The 23,415-nt window shown below is 46.4% G+C and overlaps 1 protein-coding gene across 2 annotated transcripts in view; it reads left to right on the forward strand.

The window, feature by feature from the left end:
* Positions 1-23,415, forward strand: part of LOC144822310 (ras GTPase-activating protein 4-like) — a 528,733-nt gene that overhangs the window by 490,002 nt on the left and 15,316 nt on the right. For both annotated transcript variants that reach the window (XM_078679660.1, XM_078679661.1), the window contains exons 19-20: positions 12,744-12,864; positions 15,956-16,005. In XM_078679660.1, the coding sequence (XP_078535786.1) occupies positions 12,744-12,864; positions 15,956-16,005 (171 nt within the window). The remainder of the gene's footprint in view (positions 1-12,743; positions 12,865-15,955; positions 16,006-23,415) is intronic.

The following is a 23,415-nucleotide window of genomic DNA, read 5'->3' on the forward strand; positions in this document are numbered from 1 at the left end:
TGCTATAGTAGCCTCGAATAAAGTCTTGACAGTCCGCCTCTTCAAATCCCTCCTGGGGATGATGTCAGCGTGTATCCTCCTGATTCCTCACTGTCGACTACGAATGAGGAATCTACAGGAGGCGCTCTCAAAGCAGTGGGTCCAATGCACAGGGTCATTCGACGGCCACATAAAAGTGAATCCTCAGATGGTCGGAGCCCTGCAATGGTGGATGTCATCTCAAAACCTGTCTCAAGGCTTGTCATTCCTGCTTCCGGCTGCTCCAAATATTGTCACAACAGGCACCTCCTTGGAAGGCTGGGGAGCTTTTCTGCAATAGCTACAGATAAGCAAGTAGTGGTCTCCTATGGAGAAGAAACTACATATCAATCTTCTCGAATTGCGGCGGTCTTCCTGGCCCTTCATGTTTTCCTGCCAAGAATCAAACATTCCCTGGTGCTCGTCCGGACAGACAACACCACGACTATGCACTACCTCAACAAACAGGGAGGGACACGCTCACTGACACTCTCTCGCGAGTCGCAAAAAAATCTGGAATTGGCTCATACTCCACAGTGTAACCCTAAGGGCGGAATATGTCCCAGGCGCGGACAATGTGCTCGCCGACGCGTTGAGCAGGCAGAAAACATCGTCACACGAGTGGGAGCTAGATCAACAAATTATCGACCAGATCTTCTCCAGATGGGGCACGCCGCAAATCGATCTATTTGCGACGAAAATGAACGCCAAATGCCCACACTTCGCAGGTTGGCATCCCCAGTCAGGGTCTCTAGGGAATGTATTTTCCAATGCATGGCGCAACGTCTTTGCATATGCCTTTCTGCCATTCCCGAGGCTTCCCAGGATCCTCAGGAAAATTTCGGTGGAGCCTTGTACTCTAATTTTAATAGCCCCAACTTGGCTGAGGCAACATTAGTTCAGAGCTCCACCGTCTATCCCTGGAGCCGCTGATCCACCTGCGGCAGTATCCATCTCTGCTCACAATGAACAACATCCGGGTCTGAAGTCTCTCAGGTTAGCTACCGGGCTCCTGAGTTCCGAGAGTTCCACAATCTGAATATTCCACAAGACTGTAGGGACATTCTTGCCAGAGCAAGGGCGGATAGAACGACCAAAACGTATTCCCTAAAAATAGAAGCGCTTTTGTGTTTGGTGTGCAGATCAAAGCATTCGGCCTTTCTCCTCCTCACCGGAGCAAATCTTACCTTATCTATTACATCTGGCACAGTCGGGCCTAGCCCACTCCTCCATTAAAGTAAACTTAGCAGCAATATCTCGTTATAAAAGAACTTCAATGAGTCAATCTCTCTGGTCAAGCAGGTTGATTTAGCAATTTCTAGAAGGATTATACAGATCTTTCCCGCCAGTAAGTGTGTTGCGCCTACCTGGCATCTCAATGTAGTTCTTAACCAGCTCATGAAACATCTGTTCGAACCAGTACACAGAGCTGACCTGAAGTATGTCTCGTGGAAAACAGCACTTCTCCTGGCGTTCACATCTGCAAGGAGGGTCAGTGAGCTACAGGCGTTTTCAATCCAGGATCCTTTTCTACAGTTTTAAAAACTACAGAGTAATCCTGAGAACCAATCCTAGGTTTATCCCAAAAGTCCCGTCGGACTTCCACCTAAATGAACCTGTGGTTCTGCGTTCCTTCTTTCCAAACCCAAGCATGGCAACTGAAAGATCGCTGCATTCTTTGGATCTCAACAATGCTTGAAGTTTTACATTGGCAAAACGAAAACATTCAGGAAATCTAACCAGCTATTCGTAGCTTACAGCAGACCTAGGAAAGGTCTACCACTTTTCAAGCAGAGCATCTCCAGATGGATTTCTGCAGCCATTGCTTTCTGTCATGACCAAGCTGGACAGCCATTGCATTCCAAAGTGAGAGTGCACTCCACGAGAGCTATGTCCACTTCTATGCCTCTCTTTGCAGAGGGGCCAGTCATTGGCATTTGCAGGGCGGCAACATGGAAGTCGCCGCATACCTTCACTAGGCACTACTGCCTGGATACGGAGCTGATGAATGATGCAGCAGTGGGACAAGCAGTGTTCAGCCATATATTTCAGTAAGGTGAGCCTTCCTCCGTCCCTCCATCCTACTCTGGTATGCACATTTCTTTACTAATACTTATTGTGGATGTCTAATGATGGTTCATGCTCGCATGATGTGTATTATCTAAGGACTTGTATATGCTGTTCCATCAGAAATGTGCACTCTGCGGGGGGGCGTGGCTAGCAGCCGAGCATGGCGGCAGCCTAGAGGGACAGCTCCGGCGGAGAAGCGACCTCTCCAAAAATCCGCCCCTTAATCCGTGACTAAAACTGACCTCGGAAGGAGGTACCGGAGTCCCGGGGCCGGGCGGCACGGGCAGCAGATACTCCGACGTGAATTGGAAGCCGGACAGTGGAGATACGGCCGAGTGTGGGCGCTGCCCGTACGTGGGCCAGAAGCAGGGGCCTCCAGTGCTCAGAGGTGCCGACCGGAAGTGGTGCTGAGCCGGCAGGGACAGACCGGAAGTGGGCGTGGCCTTGTACCGAAGAGCGCCGAAGAGCGGAACCAGCGGTGACCCGCTAGAATACGGCGCTGACCCTGACTGGGGCATCCAGGCGATCCAACGACCGTGGTGAGACAGCAGGGGACACTGCTGGAGCGCTGATTGAGAGCCGTATCCGAGAGCAAGGTGAATCACTGTTGCGGGAAGTGGCGGGGCGAGGGGGCGAATCGCAGGAGCGGCGGACAGCCGGGCGGGCTCTCCTGCCCCCCCCCCCCTATGCCGAAGCTGGAGCTGGCATGAATCGGACCTGAGTGGCGCCTGGAGACCGCAGTACTAGTGCGGACAGTTAAAGCGGCGAGGAGGGGCGCGGGTATTGGGTGGCCTGCGCGGCTCGATCATCGCCTGGCCCTGTGCTCTGGCCCCTTGCCTCATACTGGACCCCGGGGTGTTGCTGCCCCGCCGGGCACTGTCTGGCGTGTCCCGGCTTCACCAACTGTAGGACGCGACCGTCGCTGTAGACGCTACAGGAACCCAAGACGCACGGAGGTAGTCAGTGTGCAACTGGGGGGCTTCGATCATCGCACTCCACATAACTGCCGCGGCTCCATCGTGGTTCAGAGTGACTTGGGCTGGGGGCCTATTCACAACGCTACAGATTGGACTGCGGTACCGCTCCCTTGCCCGGGCCCCGCGGCAGCATAAATCTCCTGCCGCCTAGCGGAACGTTGGCAGGCAAGATGGCGGGTAAAGGCCCCAAAGGCGGCGCAACACAGACGCGTATCGAGAGATACACCTGCGAGGTGTCTGCATCCCCTCCAGCGGACGGAAGGCACACCTCCGCGAAAACAGTAAACGGCGCGGGAACAAAAAAAGCGACACTGGATGACGTCATGCGAGCGCTCTCGCAGGTCCAGACCACGGTGGGTTCGATCTCATCTGAAGTCACTCTCATCAGAGCAGATCTCCACAAAATGGCGGAAAAGGTGGGCTCGCTGGAGCTCGTGACGAAATCACTGGTGGAGGATGTCTCAGAGCTCCAGACGGCGATGGAGAAAGTGATGACTGAGAACAAACTACTAAAAGAAAAGCTTGATGACCAGGAAGGGCGCTCCAGACGGAATAACATTCGAATTCTTGGGGTCCCTGAATCAGAAGGTGCAAGAGCGACTGATCTATTTGTGGAAGAAGTTATCAAGACACAACTCCAACCTAAGGGTCTGTCGACATTCTTCTCGGTAGAAAGAGCACACAGGGTCCCGGGTGGTCAACCAAAACCGGGGGCACCGCCGAGACCTATCCTGGCGAGACTGTTTAATTTCCGGGATAGAGATGCCATCCTCCAAGCGGCACGGGTATCCCCCCCCGTAAAGATCCAAAACTCTACGTTGGCCTTTTTTCCGGACTACACGGCGGAGGTGGCCCGTAAACGAAAGACATTTCTGGAAATTAAAAAGGAACTCAGGCGGAGAGAGGTCCCATACTCTATGCTATTCCCGGCCAAGCTGCGGGTAGTGGCAGAGAACAGAACTTGGTTTTTTGATAATCCGGAAGTAGCCCGAGACTGGCTGGATGGCTGGCGTCCTGCCTCTCAACCCCACCGAGCAGGACGGCCTAGGAGAGGCCAACAAACAGGAGAGCAAACAGAAAATCGGACGGCAGGACCGACAGAAGACAGAAGCTCGCCATTGAGAGACGCTGCTACTGGAGGTCTGGAGGAAGAGGAATAACATCCCGGCAGTTGGACATTTATTGATACTGGGACTGCGGCCTGGGCCGCCATGGATACTGGGTTACGGACCTCCATAGAGGGTATGAGGGGTCGCTGATGCCGAAGCATTCTTCGCCCCCAACAAGCAAGTAAAGATGTTTTTGTATTTGGGTGGGAACAGGCACTCTGCTAAATTGGGGAGGCGGGCAGTTCTAAGTCCGAGTAGCAGGGAAGCAGGGAGGGGGGGAGTTGGGACGGTAGGGGGGGTAGACATGTTTAACTGTTTGAAAAGTTTGAGTCAAAGAATTGCGCAACGATTCACCATAGTCACAGTAAGCTGGAGAAGGGACCTCGTGCGTGCCACTACACACCTGCCGATAGTTACCACACCACTGCAGGCGTACGGAAGCATCCAGGGGACTCAGGGTCCGTCCTTACAGACACACAATGGCACACATGACACGATCTAATATGGTAGATGACCGTCCCAACACAGGGCTGGTACCGCCGTTCCAGGTGACATCATGGAACGTCAGGGGGTTAGGAGACAAGGTAAAAAGAGGGTTGGTGCTTCAGTCCATTCGGAGATTGAATCCTGATCTGATCCTCCTTCAAGAAACACATCTGGTGGGTAACGCTAGTAGGGCTCTGGATAGACGAGGTTACCGCATGATCACACACTCAGAATTCACTTCAGGCTCCCGGGGAACAGGTATCTTGATGAAGAGAACATCCCGATTCATTCCACGGGGCACTAAAACTGATAGTTACGGCCGCTTTTCAGCGGTATGGGGACAATGGGAAGGACGATCCCTCAGTGTGGTGTCAGTATATATTCCGCCTGCACTACATGCGACTGCGCTTCCAGATTTGGGAAAACTCTTATTGGAACTCCCGGAAGGGGACCTAATAGTAGGAGGCGACTTTAATGCGGTGGCAGACGACACACGGGATAGGTTCCCGGTTCGGGTGCTGACGACTAGCCCGTCCCGCTTCGGCGAATTCATAGAGGCCCAGGGATTGGTAGATATCTGGCGACACCTACACCCCGAAGATCGGCAATATTCTTATTACTCGGCTACCCATAACTGTCTGTCCCGTATTGACTACTTCCTCACATTGGGAGGCGGCCAACTCACGATATCTGAGGCAAAGATACGACCCCGAGGTATCTCGGATCACTCCCACCTGACGCTGAGCCTGTCGTGCTCCGCAGCGGTACGTACGAGAACATACCCACTCTACCCAGGGTACCTTAAAGTACCCCGTGTCCGCAAGGCCCTGAAAAAAATGACCAGGTGCTACTTTGGGGAAAATACTGGCTCGGTGTCCTCCCCGACGACCTTGTGGGAGGCATATAAAACAGTATTTAGAGGGCAGGCCATCTCAACGGTAACGGGGCACAAACGCGCGCAAATGAGGGAACTGTTAGATCTGGAATTGAAACTAGAAAAAGCAAACGCAGACCATATGACATGCCCTTCAGAGACCACACTACACTCCCTCCATCTTTGCCAACAGCTACATGACGACCTTCTCAAACGGCGCACAGTGGAAAACATAGCCTCTACAGCACAAAGGGTGTATGACATAGGAGACAAGGCAAATAAGCTATTGGCTTGGCTAGATAAAAAAAGGGAGGGCTGTAGGCACATACTACGACTGGAGGACTCGGAAGGGATATCACACTCACGCCCCGATGAGATTGTAGAGATCCTAGCTGATCACTTCCGGGAAGTCTACACTCCGGTGAAGGAAGTCACGGCGGAAGCGGCGATGTCGGCGCTTCAGGGTTCACAGATCGCGACTCTGCCGCCGGAAGCGGTGGATGAACTGGAGGAGGATCTGACATTGGGCGAAATACAGACGGCAATTGCTGCACTCCACACTGGTAAAGCGTTGGGCCCCAACGGGATCCCGATAGAATGGTACCAGTCTATGACAGACGCCCTAAGCCCGCCTCTGTTGGCGATGTACGCGGAGTGTCGAGAGAAGGGGTCTTTGCCCCCGGATCAACGGATGGCCACCATAGTGGCCATCCCGAAACCGGGTAAACCGCCCATGGCCTGCACTTCATATCGCCCGATCTCGCTCCTTAACGCTGAGGCAAAAATCTTGGCGAAACTGCTGGCGAATAGACTGACTCTGCACTTAACCCATCTCATCCACCCAGACCAGTCGGGCTTCATGCCACATAGAAGCACGGCATTGAATCTCCGCCGTGTGCACGGGGCATTGGCACGTGCCCACCTGCTGAAGGAGCCTGCGGCCATTTTATCACTGGATGCCAGAATGGCGTTTGATATGGTGGAGTGGCAGTACCTGTTCGCAGTATTGACCCGTATGGGCTTCGGCCCCAAATTCATCTCATGGATCACTCTACTATACACAGAGCCGGTGGCATGTGTGGCAGCCAACGGTCACATCTCCCGGGAAATTCCTTTGGCTAGGGGGACGAGACAGGGATGCCCGCTCTCCCCCCTGCTGTTTGCGCTAGCCTTGGAGCCACTGGCTACCGCCATCAGGGAAACCCCGTTATTGAAGGGACTGGAATGGGGAGACACATGGGAGGATATGCTGATGATATGCTCATATACCTAACCAACCCCGAGACGGGTGTCCCGAGGTTACTAGCCATATGCAATACACATGGTCTGACCTCCGGATACACCAACTGGACAAAATCAGTCATATACATACTGAAGGGTCCTGCACCGGTTCTCCCGAACAAATGCCCGTTAATGATAGCCGACACTTCCTTTAAGTATTTGGGTATCCATGTCGCACGTGACGCGGCGGTATTCTATGACCTGAACTTACTGCCACCTCTCACTCGCCTTAGTGCGGACGTGCGACACTGGAAGGCTCTACCTCTTACATTGCTGGGACGGGCGGCGTTATTCAAAATGATGGCGTTGCCGCGCCTACTATATGTATTGGAGAATACCCCAGTCTTGGTATCGCCCTCGTATTTCCGGAAGGTGACCGCGTTGATGACGGACCTATTATGGGGTGAACGTCCGCCCAGAATTGCACATACCAAACTTAACCGTGGGTGGTACGACGGGGGAATAGCATTGCCAAATATTCAACTGTATTACTGGGCGTCGCAACTCAAGGTTATCAACCAATGGATTCATGCCCCGCATACTGACCCGGCGTATTCAGCGGACCGAGCACAAATAGGCACACACAGCTTATTGGCCCCATTGTATACTCCAGGACTTGCAACAAAACTGACTGGCCCTACTAAACACACCGTGCTACTTTGGCACACGGCACAAGCGCGACTTCACTGGAAAGGGGTCATAACTAAACTTACTCCATTGTGGGACACCAAACGGTTGGGCTGTCTTCGTACCAGTAAGGGATTTACCCAATGGGATAACATTGGCATCTCGACAGTGGGGGACCTTTGGACCACTACTGGCGTGATCCCTTTTCCACAACTGCAGCAACAATACGCACTAGGCCACAATGAAACCTACAGGTACATACAAATAAGGCATGCATTGATGGCAGTGATTGAGCCAGGGACGGTTGTCCCGGACTCTTCACCGTTAGAAGATCGACTCCTCACGGACTTCATGCCAACGGGCGCCACCTCACTCACTTACTGAAAACTTTTAAACAATCTCCCGGACCCCTTAGTCAAACTGAAAGAGAAATGGGAAGCTGAGCTAGGAGCCCTGGATGAGACGGACTGGAACGCTGCATTGGCATCGCCACGAGAGGCGGGCGTCTCCGCTCGTTTCAGGTTGATACAATTTAAGATACTGCATAGGGTATATTACACTAGGACGACCCTACACAAAATGAGCAGGGCGGACAACCCGTATTGCCTTAGAGGATGTGGGGAGGAAGGAACACTGTTACACACACTTTGGGAATGCCCGGCCACCTCAGGCTACTGGCGACAGGTCCTGCGCACCATCTCCCAGACTCTCGAAACATCGCTTACGCCAGACCCGCGTGTATGTTTGCTGAATATATGGGAAGGGACTGACCTTACGCGCCGGAAACAACAATGGGTTACGATCGGGGCGATGGTGGCTAAGCGAGACATTGCACAGAGATGGGGAGTGGCGGAGACGCCTACTTTGGCACTGTGGTGCAGAACTATGGACAAACTCATGTTAGTCGAACATGCAGTGTATAAAATGCGAGCCAACCCTCGCAAATGGAATGGGATCTGGCAGCCATGGAACAAATAACAAATACAGAGGAGACATATGCGATCCACTTTCTGACGAAGAAGTGGATAGCTCAGAAGATGAGGAGGAGATGAGCGACTGAGACCTTAGGGGGTGGGAGGAGGCTGGAAGAAGGATAGAGAACTGGGCAATAGGGGTAATGGATGTACTGCGTCCGGGGGGGATGAGATATCACTCTGGAATCTGTGCTCCGAATGATGCTTCTATAGCAACATGGATCTGGCTATATGTGACTATTTGTAAGTAATGAGTCTGCAGTTTTGTTTGCAACTTTATAAAAAATAAGACGAAACATGCTTGATAATAATTTTTATGACTGCCATGGGTAATGGAACAACGCACGCTGCCGGACCAGTGGGTTGTCGGCTAAATAGCTGTGTAACGTTGTAAAGATGATGCTAAGTACAGCTCAATGACACTTTGTTACACGTAATGTTGTAATGTACCATTGGCAAATGCAAATAAAGTCTTTAAAAAAAATGTTTTTTAAAAAGAAATGTGCACTCTGCATTGCTTGCTACTCTGATTCAGGCATGTGAATCTATCAAAGACACCCATAATACTGGATAAGAAATGCGTTACTTACCTGTAAATGCAGTTATCCAGTATTGGTGTCTTTCATAGATTCACATGCAACCCTCCCGCCTCCCCTGGAAGGACTCCCCTAACTCTCTCAGTGTCACGCCTACTTAGCTTAGTGCGTATGAAAATCTGAGGGACTGAGGTTCCTGCCAGGAAGGTTCTAGAGGGAGGTGATAGCTGATTGGCTCTTGTTTAGAGTTTGGTCCTTTTTACAAAAGGACATGGATATGTTACTAAGGTGAGGCCTTTAGGCCTACTATTCTCTATGTATGTCTATAGGACATTACTTTTCTATGTACCGGAGACTCCCGTCTCGACGACGGGGAATGATTCAGGCATGTGAATCTATGAAAGACACCAATACTGGATAACTGCAGTTACAGGTAAGGAACGCATTTCTTGCAGCACATCCATGAGGTTCAAACATTGGCCCATGTTCTGTAATCTTGCCTGATCGGTGCATGTTTACTCTTGCTTAGGAAATACAATTTGGCCTGTATGTGTGTTTTCTCAGAGTGTCTGTCCACTCAGGGTATTGTCACCATAAAGTGGTGTAGTGGGAGTAGGTGAGTGGTAGTAGATGAAACACTGCCCTTCCCTGAGCTCTAAAACACCGTACTACCCCTGTACACTTACCATCCCTCAGCCCCAAAAATCCCTTACTGTCCCTACACCCTTCCCATCCCTAAGCCATGTTTACAATAGAGTTTGGCAGATGGGTCATTCTGTTACAGTGGTACTCGTAATAAGGCAGAAGGGTTACCAGCCACGTTCGTGATGAGGTAATCCGTGAGCCAAACTCTAAATCAGGCAGTATGTTTCTTCAGAGTACAGTAGTACATACACTGTCTATAATTTGGTGCTCCTTGTGTGTTAATTACGCTGTGGGCAAATGCCAGACCGTATGTGATTTGGATAAAATTGAGTGATCTTTAGGTTCTGTTCACAAGAGCTATTGAGGTGAGGTACAATTAGGAACTGTTGGACTCTTTCTGCGGGATCAACCCAAATGGTTTGCCTTCCTCTGCCTTCCTTTGCAGAAACATTTTTGCTGTGCATTTTCCCCCTGCTAACCAGAGGTAAAGTGATTGTGCTCTCTCCTTTAAGCATGGTATAATTGGCCCACACCTAATTGGCACTCTTAATTTACTTGTAAATTACTAGTATATGGTACTACCTTTACCCAGGGCCTGTAAAGTAAATGCTACCTCTGAGCAGCAGCACTCATTGTGCTGCCCACTGAAGTATTACTGTAAAACATGTGTTATGCCTCCCACTGCAGCTTGTAGTGCACATTTACATTGCTATTTCCGATTTTTAATAAACCTTTTGCCAGGACTAAACCTTCCTTTGTAATGCGTATAGTCACCCCTAAGAAAGGCTCTAAAGGCTCAAGCGCAGGGTTCATGGTATATACAACACAGGACATGTGTGTTTCAGTTTTACATATCCTCTAGTGAAAAACTCATAAAGTAGTTTTTCACTGTTGTAAGACCCATCTCTCTCATAGACTAACACTGAGTTACCTATTACACTCCATAAAGTGCTAACTTCAGTTGGTGGCAAATAAAGATACGCTGTTTACATTCATATGAATTGTAATTTAGAATTCTCCTTAATAGTAAAGTTGGATTTTAAATGACACTTTTAGAAAGTTGGCATTTTTAAGCCCAGACCAACTGTGCTTTTCTGCCATTGTCCTGGATCACTTGCCTATGAATGGCTCTGCTGCTGTGGGTTGCATATTGGTTTCATAAAGTGGACAAACGAAGCCTAGGTTTGCAGGGAGGTCTTCCTAACAGGATGGCTGGTGAGAAGCTGTACCCTCTCATGATTACCTTTCAAAGGACCTTGTTCACAGCACACACAAAGGAACCTGACAATAGGCCTGCTCTTGCTTTTGCCCCCATAGACAGTTTGGAGCCCAGACCAAGGGAAGGAGAAGAACTGACCAGAACCAGTTCGAGTAGTCAAGGAGTTCCCCCAAACATAGGCTGGCGCCAGTATAAATATTGAACCTCCAGAATCATTTTTCAAAACACACCTGGACCTAAGGATGATTCAGAAGGACTGTCCTGCTGGCAGAAAGACTGCCCTGCTGCTGGAAAAACTGCCCTGCTGCTGGAAAAACTGCCTTGCTGCCTGAAGAAGGAAGACTGGCCTTGCTTGCCTTGATCCCAAGCTACCCAGAGTGGCCCCACAAGGCAGTTAGCTAACTTCCTGTGTGAGCCACAGGGACTCAAAAATCTTCCAGAGGCCTCCCTGCAACTGCCCAGCATCAACTGCACCTGCCTGAGCCATGCTGCTGGCTTCTGCTAGAGTGAGTCCTGATCCCCAAAAGCTGCCCCCCAGTTCCTGCATCCTTGGCTGGCATCAATGAGAGCTCCTCCTAAAGAAAAAGGTGAAAATCCTGAAGTTGGGGTCCTTGTGAAAGGACCAGTGCCAAGACTCTGCTGCCTGTGACAACTACCAATGCGAACCTCTTGCAAGATCTGCTCTTTATGCCAACAGTGACTGTCCGCGGCGACTGGCAATGCAAAGCCGTAGCAGAGCCCTGACCTTTGCACTACAGCAACGACTGTCCACCTGCTCTTCGCACCGAAAGCCTCTTCCTCATGTCCTTCTCCAATGTGAACGTAACTCTTCACGGCGTACTTAAAAAGGTAACTTTTCAACAGGACTAAACTGGTCCCTGTATCCAGCCCGCACTTCAGTGCTGTCTGTCTGACCTTGTGACTTTCCTGCGGTCCAGCCGACCAGATGACTGGGAGTGTTGCTGTCTGCTACTTGGTGCTATTTTCACAAAAAGCTTTAAAAATCAATATCTTTGGTTCTTCCTATTGCATTTTCTGGAGTTCTGGTATCATTTACACAATGTTTTTTAATTGGTTTATGATTTTTCTTGTATGGTGTTTTCTCTTTATTACTGTCTGCGTGCTGCATAAATACTTCACAGTCTACCAGAGGGTTAAGTACGGGTTAATTTAGTGACTTTTGTGGTTCACCCCGACAAAGATTGTGATTGTTGCCTGAGTTGGCCTTCCACCTCTCACAGCTAACAACCCAATTTCTTACAGAAACCGCCGAATATAAGGCAGTGTTCTTTTTACTCTAGTAAGTGAAGTCACATCCAGTACTTAGAAGTAGAACATATTTACAGTTGTAGCAACACTCCAAGGAGACAAATACATGTTTTGTTTAAAATGTATTTATTTTCATTTACTGTAGTTGCCCCACTCCCTGGCTATCCCCAGATCATGACCAAAATGATACGGAGAAGGCTAATTAACCAAAACATTACATCTGACTTAAAACATGAGGTTTTAATTTTCTCGAAGGTTCTGTTATTAACAAGATCAAATTGTGGAGATTACATAGAAGTTACAATCTGTGTACGGTTGCCTTCCTCTTGGATGAGGCCTAGTGAAGTTATATATACGTTGTATGACGTTTCAATGTTGTTCTCATATCATTCTTGTGTTTAACTTTCTTTAGATCAAATGCTATAACTAGTTGATGTAAAACTATGACATATATTTAGATGAAATCAGTACTATGTTGTATTAAAGGGGGCAGCATATATTGAACTTCGACCCCACGATCCTTTGGTTGATATTTAAAAAAAACTCTAAAATAAGCTCCACAATTTTCAAGTACTGCTCCTTTGGCGGTAAATGCATATTATAATGGAGCTCACATAATCAATCACCATTCATTGATTATTCCTTGACACTGTTTTAGGCCTGGGGTGTGATAAGACGCGTCACGGAGTTACTCTACAGGAATGGAATGATCTCCTGGACCAAGATTTTGAAGCACAGTTAATATTCAGACATCTCCTCGGAGTCAGAGAATTAATGATGTAAGTAGACTGAGGCACGGTGTGAGCTGAGGCACATTTAGGGTCTCGGCTAACAATGTGGAACTGAACCAACAACTGTATTTATGAATCAGGGCACACTTAAAACGGAACGAAAACAAGAAAGAGTAGCAGCAGGCACATTTGTATAGGGCAAAGCATTCTGATATTTAGGAACATTTGGGGATAAAGGACAAAAAGGTGATTTAACACAGGGAGGTGGAGAAGCAAAAAGTCGAATATGAAAAGCTGCCAATAGAGTTTGAGCCAGAGTAATCTTTAAACATAGGTGGGGTGGAGCAAGAGCATGGACACCTTTAAAACTATACTGAAGAATCAAAATTTAAGACAGTACTGGAAAGGAAGGCAAATCAGAAGGAGGAGGAGAAGGGTCAAATGCAGGGGCGGCTCCTCCGTTGGAGTGGAGGGCGTTGCCCCACTTAAAATCCCCCCAATCTCAATGGAAAAGAAAATGGTAGTTTTATTACCATTTTATTTTTCATCCCCGCCCCGAGCCAAGCGCCAGTATGGGGGCAGGGTCACTGCTGAGTGACAGCAGCAGGGATGTGAGTGAGCTGTCTATGCACTTATTTTTAAAGTGTGCATGCATGTCTTTTTGGTCGGTCAGCCAGCCACACATGCACACTTTAAACATCTCAAGCCCAGCTGTCTTATGACAGCTGGGTTAGAGTCAGTGCAGGCCTCCGTGGTTCTGTAGAGCGCCAAGTGAGGACACTCCCTCCAATCAGGGCACTGCTCTCACAGCATGAGAGCAGTGCCATGATTGGTCAAGGGAGTTCCAGGCTCCAGCTTCCAGTTCCTGTGGAGGTCCGGAGCGGAGGACGTCGCGTTCGGCAGCGACGTTTTTTTTGGGTTTTTTGCACGCCTGCCTTTCCCCGTATTGCCAGCCGCTACTGGTCAAATAAGTATTCATTGACAACGCTAAAAAGAAACAAATAGCAAAATTAAAGATTAGCTTTAGGGGTAAAAGAGAACAAGTGATGAGACCAAGGAGCAAAGAAGAACAATCAACTCATGACAAAACACATTGAGAACAGTAGAGTTAGTAGTTGAAAGTGTGATATAATGTTATTTTATGGTGAGAGCAGTGGTAGAATTGTGAAATAGTAAGACTAGATCATTGCGTCAAAGACTAACCCAAAATTAGGATCTATAAATGAAAGATTGAAAGCAGACGCCTGGAAAAAACCCTCAAATGAAGTAGGCAGGCATAGGAATTTGAATCAGGAAAAGACGTACTTCAGTTTCAGAAAATGTTAGCTATACTTTGCTGATATTCAAGACCTAGTCATGGTTACAAGTGGATTTATGTTTGAAAACGTGCAAGACAATTTATGGTCAGGCGAGTAGATGTAGATAGCTTGTAGGGATAGAAATTACAGAACTGTATGTATCCTCAGGGCGTCGATGGAGAACATGGTGCACAGGCGAAGGTAGTTGGATCTGTGAGAGAGTGGGAAACAAATATTTAGCTTTTGTTGACTTTTTCAAAACCAAGCAGTAGCTCTTTATTGAAAGTAAAGTAACCATCTACTGGTGTGTAATATCTTATTAGTTTCCTTTGGAACAAAAAAACGAAGAACTATCCAAGGTGAAATAACAGCTACTAGAAATGCTAGACGCCCTGCCCCTAGTTCAAGCGGACATCTGAACAGTGAAGTAGAAAAGCTTTCATAAGGACAGTTCAGAAGCAGCTGTTAGTCCTGCATCCTCCTGTCCAGAGAAGGGATGTAGCATTCTCCTGCATGAGGTAAGTAAGCATACAGGAACGCGAGTAAGATGTAATAAAGCAATCAAATGAAAAGGGGTGGGTTAAATACCTGCTTGCGTTGGTGTAGAATGGAGGACATTCCTGTTGGTTGCGGTGAAATTCTGTGGCATACAAGGCTTAGAAGTGCCCGTCAATATTTCTTAAGGCTCATGACTATTTTACCTAGATGCTGCATGATGAGGTACTAGCAACAAATAGGTGTGCTAAGCAAGCAAGTACTGTGGAATAATATAGAGGTATAATAATCCCACTTTGCTTAGATTGAGAATCTGTTATTATTGTTGTGGAAACATTATTCACGATCAAAGGAACTGGCATGAATTAGCTCATAAATTACTTGTATCAAACACACATTGGAGTAATTATGCAGATTCTGTGAATTCATACTAGGGCTTGGACTGTGGTCATTCTAAGGGCCTTATTTTTGAAGCCCTGTGTCACATTTACACTGCCGTTGTGTCACTTTTTGTAACTCTGCGGTGGCGTAAATAATGCTCCACGTTGCTCCATATTTACGAAGTGATGCATCTAGGCAGATGTGTCACTTCGTAAACCCCTGTGCTACATTATCAGGTATAATATATGCAAGGTGGGTGTGCTTCTGCATCAAAGCCTCGTAGAAGATTTCAGTGCACCACTTCTAGGACACCATTGGGTCAAAAGCTTATGCCTGCCTCATGGCAGGTGTAAGGGTGAATCAGGCCCTTTCACATGGGGCTTGCCCCATGTGAAAGGACACATTCCTGGAGTTGCGTCTGTTTTCAGACACACCCCAGCAATATGTCACTTTTGTGCCACTTTTGTGCCCACAGATATGTCAGTGCATATCTGTAACTCCTTGCGACATGATGCGCCATACTGTAAATACGGCGCATCCAAGGAGGGCGAACTGAGAAGTGTTGCATCGCTGCTTTATCACAGCGATGCGGCACTTCTCATGAGACACTTCTCATAAATTTGGTCCTAAGTGTGTTAACCCTTCCCAATGGCAATAATAGCAGTCAGTGGTAGGAACCCCACAGATCAGCCACAGAGGAGGGAGCTCCTTCAGGAAAAAATGTCCACCGTTTGTATGACAACTCGAGATGCGGCTTGAATGCCAGAGGCAGTGCCTCTGCTGCCCCAGCCACAAGGGGAACAGGACCATCACACTCTACATGATTCGCTTAGCGTTCTGGTTCTACCCAGGAAGGGGAGTGATTCCATTGTGTGCTGTAATTAGGTGCATACATACTGAGCCAGTGTTTAACAAAAAATGCAAACACATCACAACAACTTAATTTTGTTGTTTTTTTCATAAAGGGAAAAATACCTGGCCCTGCTGAAGGAGAACAGTGTGAAAACTTCTCCAGGTAAGCATGCCAAAGTTTATAGTGTTGCAAAACAGTATAATCGCACAGACCACTTTTAAGAATGGGACATTTAAGAAGGGTCTGTGTGTTTCAAAAGTAGTCTTGAAATGTGCCATACATTATTCTGAATAAGACATGAAATAATTGTTTGAAATTAATTTCACCTGAAGAGGGCCAATAGAGGGGCTAGAGCGTTATGTATAAAAATCAAAGACACAAGAGCATATGACAATTTCAGGCATTACTAGATCAGGATTATAGATGGAGAAGCAACATGTAAATTACATACACATATACACAGGTCAGACCATGAATGCATCAGTCTAAATGAAAATGTTTTTTCAAAGAGTCCCAAATCTTATCATGCTTGCGAGAGCATCCAAGAGACTAACATAAAGTTTTTGGAGTAGCGTACATCTGTGCATGCCCCTCACCCACTCTCTCAGAGGTGGAAAGTGTGAGGCTCTCTTGTGTTGCATTGTGTCCCAAGTGCAGGCAGTGGCGGCTCTTCCACAAAAGCGGAGGAGCATTGCCCCATTGCGTTGCAGCAGTGAAGAAAAGGAAAAATAAAATCATGATAACGTGATGTTATTATCATTGTATTTGCTGCGGCAGCATGAGGGCAGGGCGGGCTGCTCTGCTGATAGAGGAGGGCGGGGGGAGTGGTGGGCACACCGAAGTGCGCACGACGTTTTGGCTGGCTATCTCGGGCGGGCCTAACAGTCATGCGCATTTAGCATGTTCTTCGCCCAGGCTGCATTACAGCCTGGGTTGAGAACATTCCCAGGTCCCCTCTCCCCGTCAGAGCATTGCATTATGGCACTCAGACCAATCACAACTCTGCATTGCAGCGTTATAATTGGCTTAGGGGAGTCAATCAAAATGCTGCATTTCAGCGTTTTGATTTGCTCAGGGGAGCGTGGGTGCTTTCTTTTTGGCCGATGGTGGAGAGACGACGTGAAACAGACCAGCAAGGAGTTAAGTGTATTTTTTTTTTGTTGCACTCCCTAACCCCCTCGCCATCGTCTCACCGCCCTACCGCCCCAAATCCATGCTGGCTGCCACTGTGTGTAGCAGCATTTTGTGTGGAAATTGGCATCGGTATCTTCAAATATCTGTTAGAAGCACACTTTCAGGTCACCTGAAACTGGCCAACCAACAACCTTTTCCAGAGACTTCCAGGCTTTCGTGCAGAATTCTTAGATGAACGGGCATGCCCGAATTTGCTGGATGGAAATGTGTTTGTGTTCAAGTATATATATCGCTAAAAAAGAGAAAGTTCCTCCTGGGATCGAGCCCATAGTCAGGTGGTGCGCAAAGCCGGTGAAACCAAAGCCGGACAAGTTGATCCACAGAGAAATCCAGTTATGCTCACACTCGGAATGATGTTTTGCTCGTGCAAAAAACTTTATTGCTCAGTTGCTACACGTTTCAAGAGTAACACTGTCTTGATCACACACCGAGTGCTTGCATGTGAGGGCATTGCGTAGAATAAGATAACACAAAGAAAGGACTTCTGGCACACCATGTTTCAAAATCAATACAGAAAGAAAGTACAAAACTGGCGGGCATCTTCTAACATGTACATTTAGTTAAGCATACTGTATGGATGTAGTAATATTGCTTCTCAATATCGGTGGCACATCATGTGCATACAGTTATCTGGCCAAAGTTCGATACAGAAATAGACACATTGTTGGTCATAAACAAAAGAAGGGATTCAAAAGGCAGAGATCATGTGAGTGATAATCGCCCCGTTGTGCCTGAAACAAACCCAGAGCTAATTAAATCGTCCCGGCTGTGTCCTAAACAAAGTGAGCAGACCGGTGTCCACCAACAGGGCAGTGTCCTCGACAAAGTGTACAGACCAGTGTCTGCCCCACATAGCCATCTGTAAATTGTACGAGATGGCTGTCCAGTGATGTTCTAGCATGAGACTGTTGAGAAATCTCACATAGTACAGGACAAGAAAGATTACTGGTATGGAAAGAGTGATAATATACCCGAGGTATCAATCAAAGCTCCCTACAGCTGTAAGGCACCCCACATCATGCAGTGTAAAATTACTGTTCGCCAAGTGGCAAAACAATGAGTAGGGAAACTCATATTAAGCTTTAGGGAGTTGTATACATGCACTTGTGTTTATAAATGCCAAATAACATGCTGACATCTCGCAACTCCCATTTGTTAATTTTACTTGCCAAGTGGCAAAGAGACATGAGGAGAAGTCCATGTTACCACCGAGAAATATCATGTATACGTGAAAGAACAGAAATTCTTATCTTTAGCTGATGTGCACACCTGAATTTTGGGAAGAAAAGGGTAGGGAACCCATGAAGTGTACGTTAGCGTGCAGTGGGTCCCTTCCTTTCCTCCTGTGAAAAGAAAAGAAACATAAACATTTAATTGTGTAAGTATACATTAAAATACCAGTGTAAATATGATATATACAAGTGCACATTAAAATCATGTACATTCTGTTCGTGGCACAGAAACAAGGAAGAAACTTCGGACTTCGTGATACACAGTGAAGGGGCAACATTAATCGTCATGTAAATGAGTTACTAGCTCCTCGTCCAAGTTATGTCCCCCGGGATATTTAGTCTATGCCTCACGTATCCATTTGGATTCCTTTTTGCGCAGTGCTAGTACTTTCTTCCCACCTCTGGGGCCAATGTGTATCTTCTCAATGGCAAAGAAGCGTAAAAGGGAGTTGTTTGACAGATGCTATTCCTGGAAATGCCTAGCTATTGGGCAGTGCAAGTCCCTGTTGGTGATGGCCCTGCGATGTTATAATATCCTTTTTTTGACCATCAAGGTCGTGCTACCCACATATCTCATCTTGCATGGGCATTCCAGAACGTATATGACAAAATTGTAAGTCAAAAACTGGATAATTCTGTTACAGCTTATACCTGGTACGTTAAATTCCTTAACCATGTGGCTATACAGGCAGGCTTTGCAATGCCCGCATGGGAAGAAACCTTTGAGATTGTGTGCACCCCACTCCGGGGTTCCGTTATGTCACCATGTACTAGGGTGTCCCTGAGAATCCGTCCCTTCCTATTTGTGATCATGGGTCTATCACTTATGGCTAGAACCACTGTAGGGTTACCCTTCAAGACCTCCTAATTGTCGGACAGAATCTTATAGATTTTCTGGGAGTTCCTATTGAAAGTCATGATAACCCTGGTATCGATAGTGTTCAATTCTTTCTTCTGGGTACCAAGAGTTTGCTGCCTGATTACTGCGCTTGTCTTTTTGATGGTTCAGTTGAGTGCCCATTGGAGATACCCCCGAGCTCTGAAACTAGAGATCATGAGCTCTTGTTCGGTTTTGTAGGCTTCCTCAGTACAGCAGTTTCTTCTTGCCCTCAGCAGTTCTTTGTAGGGAATGCTCCATATGAGAGCATCCAGGTGGCTGCTGAGGGCTTAAAGAAGACTGTTACCTGCTGTGTCTTTCCGATGCAGACGTGTCACAAGAGTGCCTTGTCGTACTTCGATCATAACATCAAGGAACTCTTTACATTCCCTACTCATGTTCTGTCTCAGGACTATGTTGTATAGGTTGCTGTGCAGTTTCTCGATAAAATTAATGGCTTCCTGTTCACTGCCCCTCCAAATGATAAACAAATCATCTATGTACCCCAGCCATAATACAACTCTCACAAAGTCCTGGCGAAGCATTTCCTCATTACGTATCTCCTCCTCCCACAGGCCCAGGAAGAGATTGGCAAAACTAGGTGCAAAGCATGTGCCCATCGCCGTACCTAGTACTTACTTATACAGATCTCCATTAAACATGAAAATGCTATTCTTCAAACATAAGTTCATAATTTCAATAAGCATTTTTGTGTGTTCCAGGTAGCCTATATGCTTGTTACTCAAAAAGTAGGAGCATGCTTTTATCCCTTGATCGTGTCTATAATGGTGTACAGAGAGTTCACGTCAAGAGTGATGAGGATGTACTTTTCATCCCAGATGGTGCCCTCAAGTTTGCATAAGAAATCTTTAGTGTCTGTAACATGGGAAGTTATATATTCTCTCAAAAAGTGGTCCACATATTTAAAAAAAATTTCACACAAGCTCCCTTGGGATGATACAATGGGTCTGCCTTGTGGGACCACAGGATTCTTATGTACTTTTGGGAGAAGGTACAAGATGGGCAGCTTATGATAGTCTCTCTTTAAGAAACGGTATTCTTCCCACGTAATGATCCCCAATTGCTGCCATTCTGTAAGCTTCTCCCATGTGGTTGTAATGCTGTCATTGTATATAGTTGTGTTGCATCGGCAATAGAATCTGCCATCATCAAGGCGTCTGCTTGCTTCCATAATGTACTTTTGCCTGCTCATGAGCTCAATGTTACCGCCCTTATAAACAGGGCGGATCAGAATCTCTTTGTCTTTGGATAGAGGGGCAATGATGATCCTTTGTCTACTTGATAAGTTATGTTCTTGAGTGCTTCTTGGTGTACTTCGATGTTTCTGTTTCAAAAGTGCTTTAATGACAACTTCATGGAACGTGTCTATACAGTCATGTGGAAGGTTAGGATAAAAAAACAGAGCATGGTTTGAAATTGGTGCAAGCCACTCTATCCGTGGTTATACGAACGTCACTGTTGGTGATGGGCACGCCGCTGATGTCCCCCTCGGGGATAAGTTCCAGTTCATGCATGGCCAGCAGAATGTCCACATCGCCAACTGTGAGATTTGAGAACGGAGGTCTGTCCTGATAATTTATATCTTATGCAGATGGCCTGCTCTCCTTGAGGCTTTAGATATAAATGATCAGGACAGACCTCCTGTTGGCGGACACTGCTCTGCTCCCTTTGTGTAGGACACAGCATTGACATTTTTATTAGCTCAGGGTTTGTTTCAGGCACAACGGGGCGCTTACCACTAGCTGCATCTCCGCCTTTTGAATCCCTTTTTTTGTTTAGGACCAACACTGTGTCTATTTCTCTATCACACTTTGGCCAAATACCTGTATGCACATGATGTGCCACCGGCATTGAGAAGCAGTATTCATCCATACAGTATATTTAACTGAATGTACATGTTACAAGATGGCCGTTAGTTTTGCACTTCCTTTCTGTATTGATTTTGAAACATGGTGTGCCAGAAGTCCTTTCTTTGTGTTACCTTATTCTATGTAATGCACTCTCATGCAAACACTCTATGTGTGATCAAGACAGTGTTACTGTCAAAACACGTAGCAACTGAGCAATAACGTTTTTTGCATGAGCAAAACATCAATCCGAGTGTGCGCATTACTGGAATTCTCTGTGGAGATATATATATATATATATATATATATATATATATATATATATATATATCATCAACAAGACAGCAGGCAGCTGTTGAAACACGTAGATGTTGTTGTCACTTTGAAAATAAAGAAGCGAGTACAAATTTACCTCACAGAGTGCTGGATTTCTGCTGCGCGAGCAGTGATCTATTTGATATATATATATATATATATATCAGAAAAACGTCACAGCAGTCATGCAGAAAATGACGAGACGAACCCAGGAATAGGTGCTGGTTATTTTATTCTGCTCTCCACCACACCACCATTACGCGTTTCGGCCGACCACGGCCTTGATCACATGACAACGTGTAGGGGCGTATGTGCTCCATTTAAAGTGCTAGTGCCAATAGAAAAAAACTTCCTTTTGCCAGTAATAGACATAGAAAACATATTGTCGTAACTTATTGATGCATAAATGCAAGTAGCACCAAGCCTGTCAGTTTAGTACAAAGCTCATTAAAATCAATAATCAAAAGGGACATTGCTGTATAAATACATAGGTAAATGTTGGCCGTCACTCCTGGAAATCCATTGTATAAATATATAAATACATAAATATATATAGAGATAAATAATTATAGATATTCATATCAAAAATAAATGTGAATTTTTGAGCATAAATACAAATATAAATATAATCATAAATATAGCAGCGATTCCAAGAGATAGCAGCATTGCAGTACTAATTCATACAAAATAAATGTTGCTCCACCATAGCTAATATAAGCACAGAAATTACCTAATCACAATTCCCTCAAATAATAGAACAGCAATTGACATGTCATGAGCTAAAAACAGGCATATGTGCAAAATTAGCAATAGATATTGGCATAAAAAGTAAGTGCTACCACGTGTGAATTAGTGTAATTAACTAAAAATTGTGTTATTAAAAACAATACTGTTTAATAGAAAGATGGGAATAGAAACGGACTATTAGTATGTTTACCATTTATAGTTGGATACGGAAAAAAGTTTCTGTTCACAAATAAGTGTGACAGTCTTCCCCTGCATTCAGACCATTGGGGGTTTTAGTATCTAGTAAGATGATATGCCTAGTCTCCAATCTGCGCAACATTGCTTCACGATCTCCTCCCCTCCTCTGAGGAGGCACTGTATCGATTACAAAATACCTTAGTTCTGAAGGGTTCTTACCATGCAATTCCTCAAAATGCCTAGCCACAGGATAAGCCATGTCCCCATTCGTTATTGCCCTTAGGAGCTGCAGGATGCGTTTGTATACGTGCGGTCTCGTGCTACCAACATAACGCAGACCGCACGGGCATTCCAACACATACACCGCATATTCTGTTCGGCATGTTAGCTGGCATTTAATGGCAATAGGCTTATCACTAAATGGAGTGGTATATTCCTTTCTGCTAACTCCATTTTTGCAGGCTTTGCAAGAGGCACATTTACGGAAACCCCTGCTAGAATCCAGCCATGTTGTTGTAGTTCTGGTTTCTGGACTGCTAGAAACTAGGCAGTCACCCATGCTTCTTGCTCGTTTGTAGGTGATGTTAGGACTTTCTTTAACAAGATTACATAACACCGGGTCACTAGAAATCAATGTCCAGTTACGCTTAATTATATTCCTAATGACCAAGTGTTGGTTGTTGAATGTTAAGATACGTCGGGTCTCATTATTGGCAATTGGAGAAGGCATGGTTCTATTCTGAGTCACACTGGGCATCAAAGATGTTCTGTCTCTAGAATTTGCTCTACTGATAGCATTATCTATGCAGTCTTTTGAGTATCCTCTCTCTAAGAACCTTGTTTTGCAGGATTGTTGGGCCAAACTACAGTCACTTTCCACACTGCATATCCTTCTTATACGGAGCATTTCCCCATACGGGATGCTCCTAATAAGATGGGCAGGATGATGGCTACCTGCGTGGAGGATACTGTTACCAGCAGTTGGTTTCCGGTAAAGTTTGGTTTCAAGTTTCCCCCCTCTGGAAAAAACCTCTACATCCAGGAAACACACAGTTGTCTCGCTGATCTGTGCAGTGAACTGCAAGTTTAGATTATTTACATTGAGCTGAGAAATGAAAGTATTGGCCTCATTGACTGACCCATCCTAGATTATAAAAAGGTC

The sequence above is a fragment of the Lissotriton helveticus genome, chromosome 3_1 (genome assembly GCF_964261635.1).
Source record: "Lissotriton helveticus chromosome 3_1, aLisHel1.1, whole genome shotgun sequence".
In the NCBI taxonomy this organism is placed as follows: domain Eukaryota; kingdom Metazoa; phylum Chordata; class Amphibia; order Caudata; family Salamandridae; genus Lissotriton; species Lissotriton helveticus.